Source organism: Garra rufa, chromosome 13 (genome assembly GCF_049309525.1).
Source record: "Garra rufa chromosome 13, GarRuf1.0, whole genome shotgun sequence".
NCBI classification, from domain to species: domain Eukaryota; kingdom Metazoa; phylum Chordata; class Actinopteri; order Cypriniformes; family Cyprinidae; genus Garra; species Garra rufa.
This window is the reverse complement of record NC_133373.1, coordinates 24,220,756-24,243,848: the sequence shown is the minus strand read 5'-3', so window position 1 is coordinate 24,243,848 and position 23,093 is coordinate 24,220,756. Positions and strand designations below refer to the sequence as shown.

Sequence of the window (23,093 nt, the reverse complement as noted above, 5' to 3'; positions counted from 1 at the left end):
TGTTCAGGACAAAAAAGGGGCTCATGAACAACTATCATTAAACAAAAAAAAAAAAAAAAAAAACTGTAACAACTCAGTATTAAGAATCAAGGGGATGTAAACTTTTGAACGTGGTTGTTTTTATAAATTCAACTATTATTTTCTCTTGTGGACTATTTGTAAACAGATTTCATGTGAACTATCTTTTTCAGGTCAGTACTAAATAAACAATAAACATGCATTTTGTATGATACCTCTTATTTTGGTAAAATATTTAACATTTTGCACATTTTTCTGAAAGGTGGATGTAAACTTGTGACCTCAACTGTAAATCCCACTTTGGAAACGTTGAATGAGTGCTGAAGAATTTTTGAGGTAACTAGAGCTTCAAAAATTTGAAACATACTGGACACCAGCCATAATTGCACTACATCTTTATCATAAACACCCCACAGACACACTTTTGTAACAAAGAAAGGAGGTCAAGGGCAGTAGTTATCTGAGCAAATTAACAATTGGCAAGGTGAGCGTTTATGGCAATAAAAAGCCTTATGAAAGACTGCTAACCTTAAATTACTTTCCGTGTAGTTTATTCATATGTAACTGCACATTTCAATCAAGACATGTGAAATCTACATCTATGTGCTGGTGAAATCTACTTTTGTCCAAATACTGACATTATAAATTATTTTTGGACTTGAAAAAAAAAACTGCTAGCAAGCCACGTAAATGAAAGCATGCTGAGAGTATTAACTTTTTACATATTGACTTTGCACTCTGTGTCCCAAAGAGGCATGGTGTCCAAGTCCGAATTTGTACCAAACTTAACCAAAAAAAAAAACCAACCAAAAATCTGAATGGGTTGCACAAAATAGGTTCGATCCTTGGCTTTTAGCACAGTGGCAAGCGAGAGCAGAAACAACTAATAGAGTTCATTCAGCAATGTTGTCTTTTTTTCCCCCCCACATAGTGAGCGTTGATTTGCACAAATGTTATTTCACCTGGCAAAACCCTGAGGCGCACAATTAAGATATTGTAGAAGTTCATCTAGTTTTTTCCCCTAAGCCACAGTTAAAAGACTAAAGAGGGGCTGGACAGGGCAACAAGAGTCTTGAAAGCTCTTTTGGCGTTTACAGGATTAAAGACCACAGCAGGGTGTAAGTGTCAGCGGCTGTCTCGGGAAGAGAGAGAGAGTGAGAGACACTCAATTTGTTCTCCCGCAATCCTAGTCCTGTTCGGTCACCTCCACCCCGATTCCTGCTCTCTCATTGTTCCTCAGGCTCTCCGGCTGGCTGCTCAGGCTGGGCTGGAGGTCTAGGGGGCGCTGGAGGGGCTCTAGGTACGGCTTGGTGCTGTCTCTGCCGATATGCAATTACTGTGCCCAGGAGCAAAGCAATGACAGTCATGAGGTAGAGATCCCACTCTGGACCCAGTAGCTGGTCAAGATCCACCTGAGATACAAGCTCCTTCAGCTGAAGAAAAAAAGATTGATGTTATTGGTTATTCCTTTACTTTAGGTGGATGCTCAATGACAGATGTGACTTACATTGAGATCTTGCAGGTACTGTAGTGCATAAACTAGGCCCAGCTTGCAAAGGGCCAGGAACACAGGAACCTGGGCATCAGGACTGGCTTCTGCAGCCATGTCGTAGAAACGTTTAGCCAGATGAATGTCCTGTGGGGGAACAATCCAAAAATGAGTGCTTTGTAGACACTATACACAAAGAAATGAATACTTTTATACAGCAAGGATGCATTAAATTGATCAAAAGTGACAGTAAAGATTTTATGATATTACAAAACCTTTCCAATTAAAGTAAATGCTGTTCTTTTGAACTCTCTTATTAACAAAGAATCTTAGCTTCAACAGAAATGTTAAAAAGCATAACTGGTTTTAACACTGATAAGTGAAAACTGATAAACACTGATTAACTTTTTTTGTGCGCCAAATCAACATACTAGAATGATCTCTGAAGGATCATGCGACACTGAACACTTTAGACTTTGCCATCACAGTAATAAATAGCATTTTTAAATACACCACCTTACGTTTTTGAACAGTACAATTTTATTTTATTTTTTAAAAAGAAGTCTCTTTTGCTCACCAAGCCTGCATTTATTTGATCCAACGTACAGCAAAAACAGTAACATTTTGAAATAAATTTACTATTTAAAATAACTGTTTTCTATCCAAATATATTTGAAACTGTAATTTATTTCTGTGATTTCAAATCTAAATTTTCAGCATCATTACTTCAGTTTTCAGTGTCACATGATCCTTAAAAAATAAAAAAATCATTCTAATATGCGTTCAAGAAACATTATTAAAGGACTACGGATAAAAATTAGCCAGTGTCGGCTAAATCTTGCGCATTTTACATATTGTATGTACTATTAATGTGCATTGTCCCAGATTAAATAAATAAATGAAATTATTATTATTATGATTATGATTATTATTATTATCATCAATATTTAAATCAGTTGAGTATTTTTTTAGGATTCTTTGACGAATAGAAAAAGATCCAAAGATCAGCATTTATCTTTTGTAACATTATACACAATACCATTCAAAAGCTTAAAGTCAGTATAATTTTTGTGGGGGAAAGAAATTACAGAAATTAATACTTTTATTTAGCAAGAATGCTTTAAAGTAATCAAAAGTGATAAAGACATATATAATGTCAAAAAAGATTCCTATTTCAGATAAATGCTGTTCTTCTGAACTTTCCATTCATCAAATAAACCTGGAAAAATTCTACATTCTACTCAGCTGTTTTCAACATAACAATAATAATAATAATAATAAATGTTTTTTGAGCACCAAATCAGAATGAATTCTGAAGGATCATGTGACTGGAGTAATGATGCTAAAATTTCAGCTTTGAAATCACAGGAATTAATTACATTTTAAAATATATTCAAACAGAAAAGAGTTATTTTAAATAGTAAAAATATTTTAAAATTGTACTATTTTTGGTGTATTTTGGATCAAATAAATTCAAGCTTGGTGAGCAAAAGAGACTTATTTAAAAAAAACAGGTAGTGTATATTAAAATAGAAAACAGTTATTTTAAATTGTAATAATGTGTCATAACTTCACTGTTTTTAATCAAATAAATGCAGCCTTGGTGCACATAAAGACTTCTTTCAAAAACATCTCACAGACGCCAAACTTTTGAACGGTAGTGTACATGCTTAGTTCTATGAAAACATGCATGAATATTTCACCTGTTTAATACCAAGGCCCTTCTCATGCATATAGCCTAGGTTGAACATGGCCTGTGCACTATGCTGTTGCTCAGAAGCCAGGCGATAATGAATGACTGCAGTCTCATAGTCCACATCAGTGCCATAGCCATAGAAATGATAGTCGCCCAGCTTGATTCTGGCCACTGTGTAGCCTATTAACAAAACAAAAGATAAAACAGATGTTACAGAGGTCCTGGTTGTTCAACAGCTTCATAGAGCCTCACATAAACACTAATATGTTATAAAAAAAATAATAATCATATACATTTTTTTTTTTTTTTTGCACCAACGATTCTTACATATCTGTGAATCAAATAAGCATATAAATGGGAATGATGCAGTAAAACTATTTGATCAACAACAGAAAAATACAGTTCTATAATGACACCTCTCTGAAAATTTTAGCATGGTAATGGATATGACAATGTCTGGTCTCGCAGTATTGCACTGAATTGGTGCTGCTGTTGGTTATCGCTGTTGTAGATTATTGCCACTGCTGCTGCAAAGTACAGGAACTTGCTACTGCCAATACATACACAGATACAGTGCTGTGAGTATTTCAGACATACTGCTGCTGAACAAGTGGCATATATAATAACCCGTATCAGATTTATGCAGGTGCAGCTGGGGAGGTGAAGGGTTTCAGAGGAACTGAAAGCACCTGCGAAAAGCTAACCAGCCATTTAATTGTAAAGCAGAAAGCTCATTGGCTGCATATGTAACATTAACCAATCAGCTTGTGCCAAATAGCTTAACGCTGTGAATATCATCAGTTTGCGGTAAGAACCTATCAGCCTGCGCCATCTAGAGTTTCATAACAGACCTTGGGATTTTAGCAGCAATGATATTGAAATGTGAGACAGCAGGATGCTGCGAGTGACCAATCAGAATCAAGTATTTGAGAGAGCCATGTAGTAAGCGGTTATATTTGTCTCACTATAATGGTTGTGAGACAAATATATCAAAGCACTTTGGCATTTTGCTAGAGTGACTGTGTGAGTTGAAGAGAAAAGTCTAACCTTGAGCAGCTGCTCTGGTCCAGTGGAGCAAAGCCCGTGGGTACGTTTCATTCTCGTTGAAAATCTGTGACCCCTCTGAAAGACACATACACAGATACAGAGTCAAATTTATCTTTACAAATGCGAAATGGCTTAATTTAGCTGGGTTTTAATTTACCAAGGGACAATAAACAGGAAGGGAACATCTTTATAAGTAGTCTCTCAGGCTTTCCGTGCAGACTGCTTTAGCTTCACAAAGATTCTGTGACCTTCTTTAAGTGTTGCTACATGTTTAGATATGAACTTCCATTACCTTTTTCCATAATTATGATTTTAAAAATTGTAATATAGAGACTTCAGGGGCAGTATTTCATTAGCATAACAGTGACAAAACCTTAAAGGAACACTCCACTTTTTTTGGAAATAGGCTCATTCTCCAACTCCCCCCGAGTTAATAAGTTGAGTTTTACCGTTTTGAAATCCATTCAGCCGTTCTCCTGTTCTGGCAATATCACTTTTAGCATAGCTTAGCAGAGATCATTGAATCCTATTAGACCAATAGCATCACGTTCAAAAATGACCAACGAGTTTCGATATTTGTCCTATTTAAAACTTGACTCTTCTGTAGTTATATCGTCTACTGAGACCGGTGGAAATGCAAAGCTTCAATTTTCTAGGCTGATAAGATTAGGAACTACACTCCCATTCCGGCGTAATAGTCAAGGAAGTTTGCTGCCGTAATAAGGCTGAAGCAGGAGCATTAATACCACGCAGCACATGTGCAAATGCTAAACTAGCTGGGAACTCATTTCTGATATTACTCCGCCTGCTTCAGCCATGTTACGGCAGCAAACTTCCTTGACTATTACGCCGGAATGGAAGTGTAGTTCCTAATCTTATCAGCCTAGAAACTCGCAGCTTTGCATTTCCACCGGTCTTAGTACACGATATAATTACAGAAGAGTCAAGTTTTAAATACAACAAATATGGAAACTCGTTGGTCATTTTTGAACGAGAATGAATGAGCCTATTTCCAAAAAAAGTGGAGTGTTCCTTTAAAGGATTAATTCACTTCCAGAATAAAAATGATAATTTACTCACCCCATGCCATCCAAGATGTTCATGTCTTTCTTTCTTCAGTTGAAAAGAAATTAAGGTTTTTGAGGAAAACATTGTTTTTTCTCCATATATTGGACTTCAATGGAGATTAGTGCAAATTGCAGTTTCAAAGGACTCTACATGATCCCAGTCGAGGAATAAGTCTTATCTAGTGAAACAAATGGTCATTTTCTAAAAAAAAAAAAAGTTATACTTTTTAACCACAAATGCTGGTCTTACTCTAGCTTGACTAGTCATTTTGGAAAGTTTACACGTGACATAGGCGGAAGCACCAACCCAGTGTTTACAAAGTGAACGTGCAAAGAAAGTTAAACTCGTTTTACAAAAAAGTTAAAACAACGTTGTTGGATGAATTAGAAGTTGGAGAAAATTTAGTTTTTTTTTAAGCTTTCCCGACCTTTTTGAACCAAAGTTCACAGACGAAGAACTAACCACACCTGACCTTTCCAACTAAATTACGTAATGCGTGAAGTCGTAGACAAGCATTGCAGAGCTAGTGCAAGATGAGCATTTGTGGTTAAAAAGTAAATTGATTTTTATATTTTTAGAAAATGACTGATTGTTTCGATAAACAAGACCCTTATTCCTCAACTGGGATCGTGTAGAGCCCTTTGAAGCTGCATTGAAATTGCAATTTGGACCTTCAATCCTTCAGTTCCCATTGAAGTCCACTATATGGAGAAAAATCCTGGAACGTTTTCCTTTCTTTTTGACTGAAGAAAGACATGAACTTCTTGGATGAAAATGTTTATTCTGAAAGTGATCTAATTTAACATTTAATTCTAATTGTAATAAAATTCTTAAAAGTAACATCTAGTTGATTATCTAGCAAAATGATTTAAATATTTTAGAGCTGAATAAATTTATTCCAATTAGAAATGTATATTCTCTATAAAATATAAAAAAGTCATACATTCATGACTCTTCCAGGCTTAAAAATAAACATTTTAAAATTTCCAGTTTTTCATAACTATGGGAAATCTGTTCTTTATTACAAAATTCAGATTATGGTCGGTAGACTGGGAATGCATTTAAAGTATACATAAACAAATTTTTTTTTTTGGAGATGTGCTTGTGATGTTTCATATATCTTTTTAAAATAAAAATATGGTTTAAAAACAAAACTCAAATACACAAAACACAAAAAGTATTCTCGTAGCTTCATAAAATTACGGTTGAACCACTGATGTCACACGGACTATTTAAATGATGTCCTTATTACCTTTCTGGCCCTTGAACATGGTAATTATATTGCCATCTACGCAGGGTCAGAAAGCTCTTGGATTTTATCAAAATATCTTAATTTGTGTTCTGAAGATAAAAGGTCTTACAGGTTTGGAATGACATGAGGGTGAGTAATTAATGACAGAAATTTCATTTTTAAGTGAACTATTCCTATAATATGATTGTAGGTGTTAGGGATCTGGCGCCCTCTGGTGCTAGAGGCAGAGCACTGACTCACTTTGATCGAGGATGAAGGCCACATTGCTCTGAGCGACCTCGTAACCCTGTTCGGCCAGCAGTAGATACTGTATTAGAGCAGAGTCCAAGTCGCCTTCCTTAAAGCTTCCGTATGCTGCCATGAGTCTCTCAGACCAGCGGCCGCGCTCACACACGTTCTTGAAGAGCTGGTCTCACAAACATATATACATGATCAACTATCAAAAAAGCTTTATGAAACATGGCTATACATGATGATATAATGTCTCACCTCCACTGCTGTGTGGCAGGAGCGCATGACCCCAGTCCCCGTGGCATGCATTTGGGCTAGATTATAGAAGGCTAGGATGTGACCCGCTTGAGATGCCAGGTTAAAGAATTTAAGAGCCTGCTTGTAATCACGTTTCACTCCGATTCCATCTAAAATATAAGGAAAGTGAGTCATGAATGCACTTTTCATACTCTCAACACCCACCAGCTGACATGACTAACACACTTCTCAGTCCTCAATGTTTGTCAAGATCATGTCAAAGCAGAATGCAGGTGGGAGTTTGTCATGGCAACAATCACCTAGGCAACCAAACCAAAAGGAGTCAGCTGTGATTTAAGATAAAAATAAGATAAATCGCTACTGAAGTGGTGGAACAGTGCGCTAGACAGGCAGGGAGAAAGAGAGAAAAGAAAAACATCCTCAAGCATTATTTTTAGAGCTAATTCACAATATAAATTTCCATGGCTTTTCCATATTTGTTTTACATTTTATTTGACTAATGTCTGTAAAATAAATAGATAAAATTTCAGTAATATCTGTTGTTGTTGTTGTTCTTCTATTTTGAAAAAATAGGTGATGGGAAAAATATATGGTAAAATTATTTGAATGTCTGATTTTGTATCTTCTACTACTACTACTAATAATAATAATAATAATAATACTTCCCTGTTCTATATTTTGAGGCATCTGCTGTGTAATTGTTAGGAATATGCACACTTCTGTATTTGCTATGAAAATATGAGTTTAAACTTCCATTTAAATTTATTATATAAATATTTTGACAAATAAAATAATGCATTGATTACCAATATTGCATTATTTTATTTGTCAAAATATTTATATATTACATTTAACATCCAAGATGAAGGGAATGTAAAGAACCTTCACGAATGATGTATTATGGTGTTTTTGTGAAATTCTGTGGGAACATATTCCATGGCCTTTACTGGCTTATTAAAACCTGTTCCTTTGTGTCATAAATGACTGCCTATTTTTCTTTTTCCAGGAACAGCAGGAAACACAATGAAGCAGAAATGAAGGGGGGAAAAAGAAACCAAATTATTCACATTCATCTCTGTCCAGCACACACTTACTGTAGTACATAGTTCCCAGCTGTAACTGTCCGTCCACCCAGCCTTGCTCTGCAGCCTTCTGAAAATACTTCAGTGCCAGGTCATAGTTCTGCAGCATGGAGAAAAAAAAACAATGACTCAAATGTCTTTCAGTGATCAAAAAATGTGACCCATGCTGGCAAAATAAGTCTAATTTTGAGCTACAGGCAAAAGAAATGAAAAATGTCAGTTTTGGTCAAATTTTAGGTTTTCACAAAAATGAGCTCATTAAGCCCTCGACATGAGTCCAAACCAGTGAAATATGATTTTCAAACCCACGCTGATGAAAACAAAATGATTGTGCGATCTCCCTATAAAGTACATTACTGCGAAATATGTCTTGGCGAGATTCACACAAACATAATATGTTATGTCTTCTATGAACGTTTAGTTAATGGTTGGGGAAAAAAATCTGATGTGTAACATTGTATTAGATCCATGCATTACAGTATTAGATTTGTCTCAATGTTAATCAAACACTGCTCTTAATTAAACAGTTTATTTGCATCTTTGTTCTGGTTTTTAATAACAAAGATAAAGTTAAGAATACCTATATTGTGATTAACAATAAAGTAATCATTATTAAGAAAAGACTTGGAGGAAAATATGCAATGTTGCTTTGGTGACTTTGCTTTAGAATCTTCAGAAAACTTCTAACTCGATTTTTCTCAAAATCAACTCTGCTGACTTCAAAGTCAGCCTTCAAAAGGGCTTTAGCTCAGTCATTTTTTGTCAGATTCCAACAATATCATTAATCATTTTGAAGGTATTTTAATGGAGAATGTTAAAATATAAAGAACTCATTTTTGAAAAATTGCTCATTCTGACTCATTTTGCCAGCACTGGTCACAAATGTTCATCTCATCTAGGAAACTCACCACAGGAACACCCCTTCCATACAGGTAAGCCATACCAAGGCCACTCTGGCCAACTGGATTTCCCTAAAAGATGGCAATAAAATTACAGATTAGAGGAGAACATGAGAAAATTTGCAGTTTCTAAACCTTGATAAGGAAAAAAAAAATCTCACCAAGTCTGCAGCCTTTTTGAAATAATGCAGGGCCGTATCATTGTTCTGAGCCACATACTCACTGCCTTCAGAATACATCTGAGACAACAGAATGTGAGTCAGAGAAAGAAAGATGGACACACAGATGTTGAAAAATGAAGACAACAGTGAGATCATTCAGTCACAGTCCAGAAAAAGGGTAGCTTACCCAAAAATGAAAATTCTGTCATTAATTACTCATCCTCATGTCATTCCAAACCCGTAAGACCTTCATTCATCTTCAGAACACAAATTAAAATATTTTTATTGAAATAAGATATTTTGATATATTAGGACATATTTTATATATTTTGACATATTAAGATATTTTGATGAAGGTCTTAGGGGTTTGAAATGACATGAGGGTGAGTAATTAATGATAGAATTTTCATTTTTGGGTGAACTATCCCTAAGTCTATACCTTTCCAAGGAAGGCCATTGCATGTGTGTTCCCTGCATTTGCTGCTTGGTTGAAGTACTCATATGCTCGCTGAAAATTAATGAGAAATAGTAAGTAACTATAAAATCATTATTTCAATGATGAAATGCACATAATATGGCAGAGCCCAAAACATTACCTGATGATTTTGTTCTACACCTCGTCCTCCATGTAAATGTAATTGGCCCAGACCCACCTAGACAAAAAATTAAAGTGTCATGGTAATAATCAAAAAGATGTAGATCAAAAGCAGTGTTAATTTTGACAGCAAATTTTGATTTAGTCTTAGTCAAGGTCTTATGACTAAAATGCCATTTAGTTTTAGTCATATGGTAGTCATCTGAATTGTTTTAGTCGACTAAATCTACAGTAGATTTAGGGCCAGATTTCTTAACAGCTTGCGCCACCGGAATCCGTCTTTTGGTAGCAATCAATATATTGACTTATTGTGCAATATATGTACATGACCTCAATTTATTTTTGGTGATGCACTATATTGGTCATTATATTTAGATAAAAATGAATGTCATCATGTTTTTTTGAATTCCACTTGCACCTGTGTCTTTTGCAGCTACTCGTACATAACATGGTGTAGTCATGAGGTGCTAGTTCAAATTTGAAAAATAATTTTTCAGCAAAAGTGCACCCTTAATTTACAGAGAAAAGATCAGGAAAAAAATCTGTGCATTTTTCTTTTTCCTACTTGTTACTTTGCACTTTTTGTTAGAAAATGTTTATTTACTATTTATTCAAGTTTAAGGCACCTAATATTTTGATACTTTTCCATAATTTCCATTATCTAAATATTGAGAATTAAAAGTTTGTTGTCATTTGAAAGTGTGTAGGCCGTCTTGCATTATTATCCTGTTATATTAAGATTATATATTTATATATTCAGTGGCATTAAATGTCACAAGTAGGCGTGGGCGATATGGCAAAAATATCATATCGTGATTTTTTTTAAAGAAATATCACGATTCACTATTTTATCATGATTCTTTGTCATGATTTTTAAAAACAAAGCCTTTCAATGTAACAACGTTTAAAATAAAAAAGAATGGCAGTCATTTAGGCAAAATTGAGTGAAGATAGAAGATCTGTCATTATTTTATCTTTAATTGAAAAATAAGAACAAAGGTACACATTACAAATAAACAATACAAAAAAAGTGCTTTATTTTTCAGGTATTTAGCAGTAGCATTCAAGTCGAACTAACAAATACAAAAAGTGAAATACTATATACATCAACTGTACAGTGATTCTTATTAAACCAACTGTATTAAAGTTCTTCAATCAAAAGGAGTGAGCGATTTTTCTCTGTTTTGTTGTTTTATTAACATGAAAAGAATACTTCACCCAAAAATTTAAATTCTGTCACCTGTCTGTCAATTCTGTCATAGTGTTTGATTTTTATACCATCATTTACTCACTCTTAGGTTGTTTTAAACCTGAATGAGTTTCTTTTTTTCTGTTGAATGTTATCTATTTGATCATTTCTATTATTAAATTCAATGGGGACCAGCTACTGTTTGGTTACCCACATTTTTCAAAATATATTCTTTTGTGTTTAGCACAAGAAAGAAATTAATACAAGTTCTGGACAACATGTAGGTGAGTAAATAATTACAGAATAACAATTTTATGGGTGAACTATCCCTTTAATGACAAGCGGCGGCATGTTTAGTACAATTAGTCTGCTGTCCCTTTAAGAGCTGCACACATCTAATATACAGGCACACGTCCATTTTTCTCTCTATTGTTTACTTTCACTTTAGACAGCAACTGTGTTTATATGTAAACCTTGTGTTTTGACAGTATTAGCGTAGTCTGATGCTATACTATTTGACAAGCTTTTAGTGTGTGCACGCTTCAGGTGTCAGTGCTCTTGTAAAGCGCATGCATGTCAGAACAGCACGCATATGAAACGTTTAATCAGCAAGACTTCAAAGCAAATAATGTACTTTTGTGACTGTGAATAAGTGCAGTGTCCTGTAAGTGTAACTCTACCGCTGAATTAACACTGTTGAAAATGAACTGCAGCTGACAGAATAGCACGATACCATGATATTTCTCCAAAAGCAGATCGTGGAGACATTTTTATTGTCCACAATCAAAAAAATCATCATATCGCACACCCCTATGCACAACAAAAAGTTGTTATCGTGACAGGCCTACTGTCAGGATTCACTAAAGACATGCAGTGAAGAATTAGTGCTGAAAAGGCATCTACACAGTTATTTTTGCACCTGACCTTATTGAATGTGCATTTGTAGGATTTGTGCTGCTCATGGTAGATTGTGCTGGCCATTATGGAAATGATCTGGCTGCATCCGTGTTCTTTAATGTGCACACTGTCACTAAAAATCACACCCAGAATTTTCCCCTCCCATTGGCACTTTTATGGCACCCTGCTGAACGAGCTGAACACCTTCTTCGCTCGCTTTGAAGTGCAAAACAGCACCACAGAAGACCCCACCCCCTCCTGGTGACCAGGTGATGACTTTGTCCCCAGACAGTGTGAGGAGATCCCTCAGCAGGATCAACGCTCGCAAAGCTCCGGGTCCTGACTACATCCCTGGTCGTGTACTGAGAGACTGTGCAGTGGAACTCACTGATGTCTTCACAGACATCTTTAACATCTCACTCTCCCAGGCTGTCGTCCCCACCTGTTTCAAAGCAACCACGATCTTTCCGGTGCCAAAAAAGTAATCTCCTTCCTGCTTTAATGACTACCGTCCAGTTGCACTTATCCCCATCCTCATGTAGTGCTTTGAACGGCTAGTCATGCAGCACATTAAGTCTGTCCTTCCCCCCTCACTGGATCCCTTCCAGTTTGCGTATCGGCCCAACCGCTCGACCGATGATGCGATCTCCACAGCACTCCACTCTGCACTCACACATCTGGACAAAAAAGACTCATATGTCCGAATGCTGTTCATAGACTTCAGTTCAGCATTTAACACTATAATCCCCCAACAGCTCACACAAAAACTGGTCCAGCTGGGGCTCAACACCTCACTGTGTAACTGGCTGTTGGATTTCCTCACAGGAAGACCACAAGCAGTTCGGGTCGGCAGTAACACATCCAGCACTATCATTCTAAACACGGGGGCCCCTCAGGGATGTGTGCTGAGCCCCCTCCTCTTCACTCTGCTGACCCACGACTGCACACCGTCACACAGCTCCAACCTCTTCATCAAGTTTGCGGATGACACGACTGTGGTGGGTCTCATTAGCAACAGGGATGAGACAAACTACAGAAGCGAGGTGAGCCGCCTGGCCAGGTGGTGCGGAGACAACAATCTCTCTCTGAATGTGGAGAAGATGAAGGAGATTGTTGTTGACTTCAGAAGAGCGCACACTCAGCATGCTCCTCTGACCATCAACGGTGCGTCTGTGGAGAGAGTAACCAGCGCCAAGTTCCTGGGTGTGCACATCACTGAGGATCTCAGCTGGACAAACAACACCACTGCACTGGCCAAGAAAGCACAGCAGCGTCTTTACTTCCTCCACAAACTAAGAAGAGCAAGAGCACCAGCCCCCATCATGTACACATTCTACCGAGGAACCATCGAGAGCATCCTGTCTAGCTGCATCACTGTGTGGTTTGGAGCCTGCAATGCATCCTGCCAAAAAACTCTCCAACGCATAGTCAGAGCAGCTGAGAGGATCATTGGTGTCCCTCTCCCCTCCCTCCAAGACATCTACAGCTCACGTCTCACTAAAAAAAAGCCCTCTGCATAGCAGCCGATCCCACCCACCCAATGCAAAGCGTCTTCAGCCTGCTGCCATCAGGGAGGAGACTTCGGAGTCTCCAGGCCAGGACCAGCAGACTGAAGGACAGCTTCACCCATCAGGCTGTCAGAAAGCGCAACTCTCTCCCTACTCTGCCCCCACTCCCCCTCTTCGGCACCACAAACTTTCTGAACTCTGACACACACACACACACACACACACACACACGTCACTTTGTGCAGCATTGGTCTGCCAACTACCTCACACTACTCATAAGACAGTTACAAGACTGCTGACACTTTTACACATTTACTGTTGCACTATATTGTTTACATGGTTTGCTCTCTACCATGTGCCATGTATATTATGTTTTTCATTTTATATATTATGTTTATTTATATTTATTCATATTTTTTTTAATTCTACCTTTGTATGTAATGTTACTGTTAGTATTTAATGTTACTGTTTGTATTTAATGTTACTTGTATGCACCATGGGTCTGAGAGTAACGCAATTTCAATTCTCTGTGTGTCCTGTACATGTGGCAAAATTAACAATAAAGTTGACTTTGACTTATGGAATTGCGTTCCAACGCTAATTTGCCCCGTTTAGTAAATCTGGCCCTTAGTCAACTAAAATCTAATGAGTTTAGATGATGATTATTTTTGCTTCAGTCAAGAGCAGTGAGTGATTTTCTGTCTTTCTTTTGTTTCTTGACCAACAATAATGACAATAACAACTAAATTAAGCTTCTGTCTAAATAAAACAGAATGCATGGATGCAATGTACTAATACACATCCGATATTCGTTTGTTCGCAATATAGAGGTGCTTTTCTATGGGCACGCTTTGGGTGTGTGCACTCAGAAAACTGGACCGAATTGAGTTCTATTTTGTGCTTCAATTTTTTCAAATGTATACATATGTCTGCTCTTCGCTTACTTACAAATATTGATTTTTTAAATGGTTTATGAGACATGCAGCAAGTGTATGCTAGCTTATGTCCCACTGTATAGACCAATAGACTATGTTATGGTTCAAATGTGCGCATCCAACCCTCTAACCACGCAGCAGATTTGTTCTGACTGGATCTCTTCCCATATTGTCGCTCCCTAACATTTTCATCTCATTTTTATTCATTGACAAAAATCTCAATGGATTTTCGTACAAATTTTTGTCATTCAAAACAAGTTTTATTTAGTTATCGTTTCATTTTCGTCTGTGAAATAAATGTCACTGAGGAAAATTATGGTTAAAAATATTTGTCAACAAAATTAACACTGATCAAAAGGCCATTAATGCCAAAAAATTAAATAAACAAAATAGCTGCAGCGATACAGTCCATGTTCAACTTAATGTTCAAATAATGCAACAGGGTGAAATTCTTCTTACAGACAAATCAAAACGGTTTTATTTTACCTGTGCCTGCACATCTCCTTTCTCAGCCAAGAACTGGTAGTACTGGATTAAATCCTCCTCTAGCATTCCACTGCTAGAACCAGGATTTTCCACTTCATCTAAGAGCCGGATCCGCTGTACTGCACTGCCCCCTGTCAGGGATACATCGTTGGCCACTAATATTAAAAAAAAAAAAAAAAAAAAAAAGTTGCGTTACTTTGATATTACAAGACTTATCATCACTGAGTTCAGATGTGGTCTGGGTGAGAACAACTGAGCAGAACAGTGATTATTTGTGAGCAGTGTGTGATAAGAGAGTATGAGGACTGCATAGAAATGTGACAAGAATTACCATGATTTGCCACTAGTCTGTAGTGAGTTAGAGCAGATTCACAGCTCTGAGGAACCCCAACTCCTCCCCAATATCTGTAGCCCTGATAAAAATAAAATTATGGCATTTAGCAGACAGCACAGCCAAGAAATGTAGGCCAAACACAAGCCACAGCACCAGTGCATTGAGTAAGTAGTCATGGATAAATTATGGTGCCACAGGATCTGAGGTTTCAACTTTGCTTCATGTAACTGAGCCAACGTGCCGGTCAGAGGTTCAATAGGTTTGTTTAGACCCTCAACTTGATATATGAGAAGTCAAATAAAGACTTGACACATACGATAAGAAAGTCATCAAGTCTAATTTCCTGGGTGGAACAAGATCCTCCTTTGTTTAAAATACAGAACAGAGAATCATTCTTCTTACCAGAATCATATGTGCTACTAGGTTTCCTCCCAAAGCTCCAAAGGTGTAGTACACCAATGCCTGCAATTAGATGAAATATAGCTTTTTCATTAAGCATTCACATTTAAAATAAGCATGCTGTGCTTTCTAGATAAATGACATTAGACAATACCTTTGCTTGGCTTGAGTTTACCCCTAATCCTGCAGCATATAAGAAACCAAGTGCCTGTGTGAACACACATTGAAAATTGGGTAAATAAACAATGAAATAAAAAGGAAAACAGTTTTCCTGATGCAACAGTACAGCACTGATAAAACAACCCCACACACAGCTGCTATTCTTATGAAATGGCTTGAAATGAGTCACAGGACAAAAAAAGCATCAGTATTAAGATAGAAAGATGACATTTAGTTAATAAACAGATGATATTACTGTCTGGGCTTTAGGGGAGCCCTCTAGTGCCAGTTTCTCAAAGATCTCCTTAGCCTGAGGAATGCTCTGGGGTAAGTAGTCTCCAAACAGCATGGCATATGCCACCTTCTCCATGGCCTTGGCATGACCCATCTCTGCAACTTTCAGGAGTCTGTCATACAGCCTGTAATACAGAAATCAATGGGTCAAATAGGCTAAGATGTCCACATCAAAGGAAATTTACAAAAGTAATTTTATGTCCATAGAAAGCACATTAAATGTATGTTAAGTGTCTACTTTTAAGGTTATAAATACATTTTTGGAGCATAAAATGTCACAATTTGGTTTAAAATATAAATTATTTAATATTAAAATATATAAAAGAATAAGGGAGCATATAACATTTTATTGTGTTTTAAATGAGTAAAAAAATGTCTTACTGACAAATGGGCAAAACTTAGGATAGTGGCAAATTTAAAAAATGTAGAATTAAAACTAATTAGTATTTGGGGTGAAAGTAACTTATCTTTTAATATGTCATAAATTGATTTTTGCTGTAAATATGCCTGACGAGACTGTTACACTGAAATACATTTCAGTGGGTGACTTCTGTAATTTAGGGAAAAATGTATGATTTTTTTTTTTTTTTTTTTTGCTCAGAAAAACAAAAAACAAAATGCTATTAAATTATTTGTTTTGAAAAAACAACAACAATTTAAAGCAGCATTACACTTTAACACAACATCAAACCCTTTTTTGTCTTTGACCCCAGTATAAATATGCATATACACTACCGTTTAAAATATTGTTGTTGGTGTAAGTGTCTTATGCTCATCAATAAAGCATTTATTTGATTAAAATATTTTAATATATTTTAAAATGTAATTTATTCCTGAGATGACAGCTGAATTGTCAGCAGCAATTATTCCAGTGTCAATAATAATGTTAATTAACTACATGTACTTACTATAGGGTTAGGGTTAAGCTGAGGGTTGGCTTTAGACTTTAGTTGCATGTAATTATGCATAATTTATTGTTATTATAATAGTAAGTACATGTAATAAGGACACTGTAAAAAAAATGACCTTTTTTAAGAAAGCTAAAAAGAAAAGCATTTGTTTGGCCTATAAATATTTTGTAACATTATAAATGCCTTTTGGTTTAAAGCATGCTTGCTTAATAAAATTTCATATAAAAAAAAGTGTATATCTTGCTGAGCAACTTTTTAATGTAGTGCAATTATACATGTTGATACTTTTGACGCTAATACAGAAACCAAAACTAAGTAAAAAAACTGTAACTGTAACTTAAAGCCCATTCACACCAACAACAATGACTACAATGATAACTATAAAGGTATAGTTTTAATTTCGTTCCAGATATAAAAGAATAGCAGAGTCCACACCACAACTACAATTACACAGAGGAACGGTACTGTTGGAATTACTTTCACAACATTTTTTTTTATTTCCAGCTGATGAATGATAAAAACATTAACAGCTAAACAGGCTGATAACAGATAAGCAGTGCACGCTTATAATAAACAAAATGTTATCAGGCGTTCATGTGGATGCTGCTATAGTTATATTTACAGTTAACTTTCTTTATAGTTAGCTTTAAGGTACAAATATGCACATTTTAGGGGTAGGTAAAGTACAATGGTGTATCTTTCAGGGTACTGCACAGGCTATAGATTTAAAGTACAGTTTTTGCACATTTTTTGCAGACAGTGTAGGTTCAAGGCATAACAATAACAGGAAAACTGTTGAAATACACTACCATACAAAAGTTTTTAGATGGTGTTTTTAATGCTTTTTTAAAGAAGTCTCTTCTGCTCACCAAGCCTGCATTTATTTGATCTTAAATACAGCAAAAGCAGTAATAATGAGAAATATTTTTACTATTAAAAATACCTGTTTTCTATTTGAATATATTTTAATTTATTTAGCAAGGATGCTTTAAATTGATCAAAAGTGGTGATAAAGACATTTATAATGTTACAGAAGATTTTAGATGAATACTGTTTTTCTGAACTTTCTATTCAAAGAAGCCTGAATAAATTTTGCTCAGCTGTTTTCAACAATATAATAATAACAAATTTTTTGAGCTGCAAATCGGAATATTACAATAATTTCCAAAAGATCATGTGACTGGGGTAATGATGCTTAAATTCAGCTTTGCAATCACAGGAATAAATTACATTTTAAGATATTTTAAAATAGAAAACAGTTATTTTAAATAGTAAAAATATTTCAGAATTTTACTGCTTTTGCTGTACTTTGGATCAAACAAATGCAAGCTTGGTGGGCAGAAGAGACTTCTTTAAAAAAAAACATTAACAATCTTACAGCTCAAAAACTGTTGACTGGTAGTATAACACTGCAAGAAAAAAAAAAACATAAGGCTTCACAGCACTCACTCTTTCTTCTGGCTTCTTCGGTTGGTGCCGTTAATCATCTTAATTATTTCCTGGTACTGTTCTTCAGCCTCTTCCACCAACCTCCTCTGCTCTGCCTGCTCCTCCGCTGTGAGGACAGATGGACACATTACACATGCATTTAGTGCAACAACTGAAACTACTAAAAATCACAATTAATTTAGAAAGGCTGGTAAAGTTAGCAATGACCTTTTTATATCTAGGCTGCTAATGCAGAACAGTAAGAGTAACAAAAAAACATTTAGTCTAACAGGCCAAGAACTCTTCCACTTTTAACTAAAGTAGCATTATATTTCATGTAAACTGTAGAGTCAAACAATATTATTCAGTTTTACAAAACTCACTTTCACAGAAGCCCCATTTCTTATCAGTGTTGTAGTCATACGTTGTAGCACACCACAGCCTCCCATCTCCTCTGCCTACAGTAGTGCACTCTGAAAACTCGTTATCTTGGAAAAGAAAAGGAAAGACGCAGGGCTCCCCAGAGGCCGTTCCACCAATCACCACCGGAACTATGATAAACACCAATGAGAAAATGACACAATAACCAGATACTTTCACAGGAAACCAACTACAGACATGTGAATGCATGGGTGACTGAGCTGGTTTCTTTTCTCAACAAACAGGTGTGAGTTGGTAAACAACAAAGAATAAATTATGCGGTAAAAACCTAAAGCTAAGTGACATATGAGACAAAGAGTATCACAACTTTGAATGTGGGAGCAAAAGATTAGCAGAGTAGCAAAGAGAGATGAATAAAAAGATACTAAATGTGCAGAGAAATGTAACGACAAAACCTGAATGCTACATCTTACTCAGGAAGCACCTGCAGACCCCATCTGGATCTACTCACCTTCTTTATGACGCTCCTCTGGTGGAGGAGGCTGACTCGGAAGGTCTTCCTGTTCAACCCCCTCAACATCACTCTCCACTCCAGTGTCTGTTGTACTGCGGTCAGCCTGGGCATTTTTAGGGATATATGCATGTCCCGCCACAATTTTGGAGCCATCATTATTATCTGTGCTCTGATTTTGACAAAACCATAGACATACAAGATAGAGTGATTAGTAGGGAAATAAAACTGTTTAAAATTAAAAAAAAAAAAAAAAAAAAAAAAAAAAGTCAAGTTTTTGAATGTTTTTTTTAAGGAAGTCTCTTTTGCTTCAGCAAAAACAGTAAAATTTTGAAGTGTATTTTCTATTATAAAATACTGTTTTCTATTTGAATACATTTCAAAATGTAATTTATTCCTGTGATCAAAGCTGCATTTTCAGCATCATTACTCTAGTCTTCAAGATCACATGATGCTTCAGAAATCATTCTAATATGCTGATTTTCTGTTCAAGAAATATTTATTATTATTATACTATCGATATTTAACCCAGTTGAGTACATTTTTTAGGACTCTTTTATGAATAGAAAGATTTAAAGATTTCTTTGGGAAAGAAATTATAGAAATTAATACTTTTATTTCGCAAAGATGCTTTAAATTGATCAAAAGTGATGATAAAGTTTATAAACATAAACATTTATAAAGTTACAAAAGATTTCAATTACAGATAAATGCTGTTTTTCTGAACTTTCTTTTCATCAAATTCTACCCGTTTTCAACCAAATAATAATAATAAATGTTTTTGAGCAGCAAATCAGAATATTACAATGATTTCTGAAGGACCGTGTGACTGGAGTAATGATGCTAAAAAAATCAGTTTTGAAATCACAGGAATAAATTACATTTTAAAATATATTAAAAAAGAAAACAGTTATTTGAAATAGAAAACGTTTCAGTTTTACTGTTTTTGCTTTTCTTTGGATCAAATAAATGCAGGCTTAGTGAAGAAGAGACTTTAAAAATCTTACTGTTCAAAAACTTTTGACTGGTATGGTACATGTGCATAAAATATATATTTATTTTAAATTGATAAATTTATTGAATTGAACATATTTAAACAAATACAAAAAATAGACATGCACATATATAAGTATGCATGACTGCATACACACAAATAGTCAAAACACAAAACTATTTTTACTATTTGTGTGTATACAGCAATGTTTTTACAGTGATTTTACATTGAGAACTTGGAATATTTCTTTTTCTCTAAATGCAATACTGGGAAATCACTAACAGAAACCTAAGTGCATGTTAAATGGCTCTGATTATGTCAATATGTTTTAATGCTGTATTACCTGAGACTCAGCACCCTCTGCAACTCTTTCATCATCTGGAAGTACTTCTGCAATCAAGATGTCAAACTGTCAAGTTTACAGCTCATAAACAGTTTAAACCCAACACATGCTAAGTTAAATAGCTTTACATTTAGTCAACGCCTAAAATTAACATACATACTTTTCTAATACTTAAAGAGCAGCATTTGACTCACCACCAGCTGTCACTTCCAAAGTCACAGCTAAAGCCACAATAAGGACCAGACAGGACTTTTTAGTAGGATTCATGTTGCCAGAATGTGCAAAACGCAGTGGACGACTAAAATCTGACTTAAGTAAATTTGCACACTAACTATCTGTTGTCCTAGCTAGCCATCTAGCTATATAAATCTGTCAGTGAACTGCATAACCCGACTAGCTAGAACTTGACCAGCGAGCCAATCAACCAGAAACTTCTCCCAAGAGCAAAAATGGATCATAATAAAACAACCCATTCGCATAAACTGGACCTTAACATCCTTACCAAACCATTTTTCACCGCTAGCAGCTCAGTGTAACTAACTCAGTGACAGCCTGTCTACACAGCTAGCACAGCTAAACAAACACTTCTCACTGACACAGACTAATGGCGTGTCGTTCGCGGTCCATACAGGTAACGTTATTCCAAGACGATTTCCGGAATAATGTCTCCAGGGCAACTGCAATGTTTATAAATTTCAGCGACACAAGACAGTTACAGTTTATCTTTCGTTAGGGTTTCTCGTGTTTCAGCATATTTCTGTTCACTGACCGACCCCCTATTTCCTAATCCGCCGCGGTTTCACCAATCAGGAGACAGGATTGTAGATAATAGCCAATCGCTGCGCTCCAAGAGTCAGTTGGCCAATCAGATGTGCACACACAAGAGTATCACGGCGCCTGAGATACGCGAATGGAGCAGAAGTGTACACGACAGTTTGCAGGATGTGGGAACGCCTTTGAGCAGCTGACTCTCTCTCAGCCGTGTGTGAAGTTAACAGTATGGGAGATATCAAAATTATATTATTACAGACAAAGTATTTTAAATAGTCTACGAATAGTCCACACTCATAAGAGATATGATTATTTGGCGCAGGTTCTGAGGCTAATATAACATTTATTACTTGTTTTATTTCAACTCAGACTTGACAATGTGTTTAAAGGAGTAGTTCACTTTCAGAACAGAAATTTACAGATAATGTACTCACCCCCTTGTCATCCAAGATGTTTATGTCTTTCTTTCTTCAGTCGTAAGGAAATAGTTTTTTAAGGAAAACATTTCAGCATTTCTCTCCATATAATGGACTTCTAATGTGCCCCCGAGTTTGAACTTCCAAAATGCAGCTTTAAAGGGCTCTAAACGATCACAACCGAGAAAAGAAGGGTCTTATCTAGCAAAACGATTTTCTTTAAAAAAAATTACAATTTATATACTTTTTAACTTTAAATGCTCGTCTTGTCATGCTCTGTGTGTACTAGTCCGGTTCATGACAGTTAGGGTATGTCAAAAAACTCCCATCTCATTTTCTCCTCCAACTTCAAAATCATGCTACATGATACACAGAGTACACACAGAGCTAGGCACGATGAGTGTTTGAGATTAAAAAGTTTATAAATTGTAAATGTTTTTAGAAAATAACCAGTCGTTTCGCTAGATAAGACCCTTCTTCCTCGGCTGGGATCATTTAGAGCCTTTGGAGATGCATTTAAACTGCATTTTGGAAGTTCAAACTCGGAGGCACCATAGAAGTCCATTATATGGAGAAAAATCCTGAAATGTTTTCCTCAAAAACATAATTTCTTTACGACTGAAGAAAGAGAGACATGAACATCTTGGATGACAAGGGGTGAGTACATAATCTGTACATTTTTGTTCTGAACGTGAACTACTCCTTTAAGAGGTATCATGATCATACAATTAAAACGAATTTCACTTCATCACAGGCAAACATATTTTCACTTATAAAATATTCAGTTTTAAATAGTTCATTATCTATATCTGGAATGCCCAGACATAACATTCAAACATACATATGTGGACTACAAAACCAGTCATAAGGGTTGGTTTATTAGGATAGGACATTATTTGGTCGAGATACAACTAGCTAATTGAAAATCTGGAATTTGAGGGTGCAAACAAATCAAAATATTGAGAAATTTACCTTTAAAGTTGTCCAAATTAAGTTCTTAGCAATGCATATTACTAATTTTTGATATATTTACGGTAGGAAATTTACAACATATCTTCATGGAACATGATCTTTATTTAATATCCTAATGATTTTTGGCATAAAAGAAAAATCTATCATTTTGACCCATACAATGTATTTTTGGCTATTGCTACAAATATACCCGTGCTTCTTAAGACTGGTTTTGTGGTCCAGGGTCACATATTACTTTCAAACATGACATAAGCTCTAATGCAAAAGTAATAGCAAATACAAAAAGAATCCAGGCAGATATTTTTCATTGTAAAGGCACAGATGTTTGTGGGCATCCAGTAATTAACTGGTGCAGGCAAGGTATACAGC

At 35.8% G+C, this 23,093-nt stretch overlaps 1 protein-coding gene across 1 annotated transcript; it reads right to left on the bottom strand.

Annotated features, from left to right (window-relative positions):
- Positions 1-398: 398 nt before the first annotated feature.
- On the bottom strand, positions 399-22,965 carry sel1l (SEL1L adaptor subunit of SYVN1 ubiquitin ligase). Its single transcript, XM_073817098.1, has 21 exons — positions 20,760-22,965; positions 20,566-20,612; positions 19,229-19,400; positions 18,720-18,887; positions 18,358-18,463; positions 15,960-16,122; positions 15,699-15,752; positions 15,548-15,607; positions 15,143-15,224; positions 14,812-14,966; positions 9,798-9,854; positions 9,641-9,709; positions 9,202-9,279; positions 9,050-9,112; positions 8,154-8,241; positions 7,060-7,208; positions 6,811-6,976; positions 4,251-4,325; positions 3,211-3,383; positions 1,526-1,654; positions 399-1,451 (listed from the first exon to the last, which is right to left on the bottom strand). Exons 1-21 carry the CDS (start codon positions 20,830-20,832, stop codon positions 1,245-1,247), a joined length of 2,334 nt encoding a protein of 777 aa, XP_073673199.1. The 5' UTR covers positions 20,833-22,965; the 3' UTR covers positions 399-1,244.
- Between the last annotated feature and the right edge of the window lie 128 nt (positions 22,966-23,093).

Excerpts from the sequence above, each read along its gene's own strand:
- sel1l (XM_073817098.1), bottom strand. The coding sequence starts at position 20,832 with ATGAATCCTACTAAAAAGTCCTGTCTGGTCCTTATTGTGGCTTTAGCT. Across the intron at positions 4,326-6,810 it reads GGCCTTCATCCTCGATCAAA|AGGGGTCACAGATTTTCAAC; the intron begins GTGAGTCAGTGC and ends TGTGTCTTTCAG. Across the intron at positions 1,452-1,525 it reads AGTACCTGCAAGATCTCAAT|CTGAAGGAGCTTGTATCTCA; the intron begins GTAAGTCACATC and ends TTTTTTCTTCAG.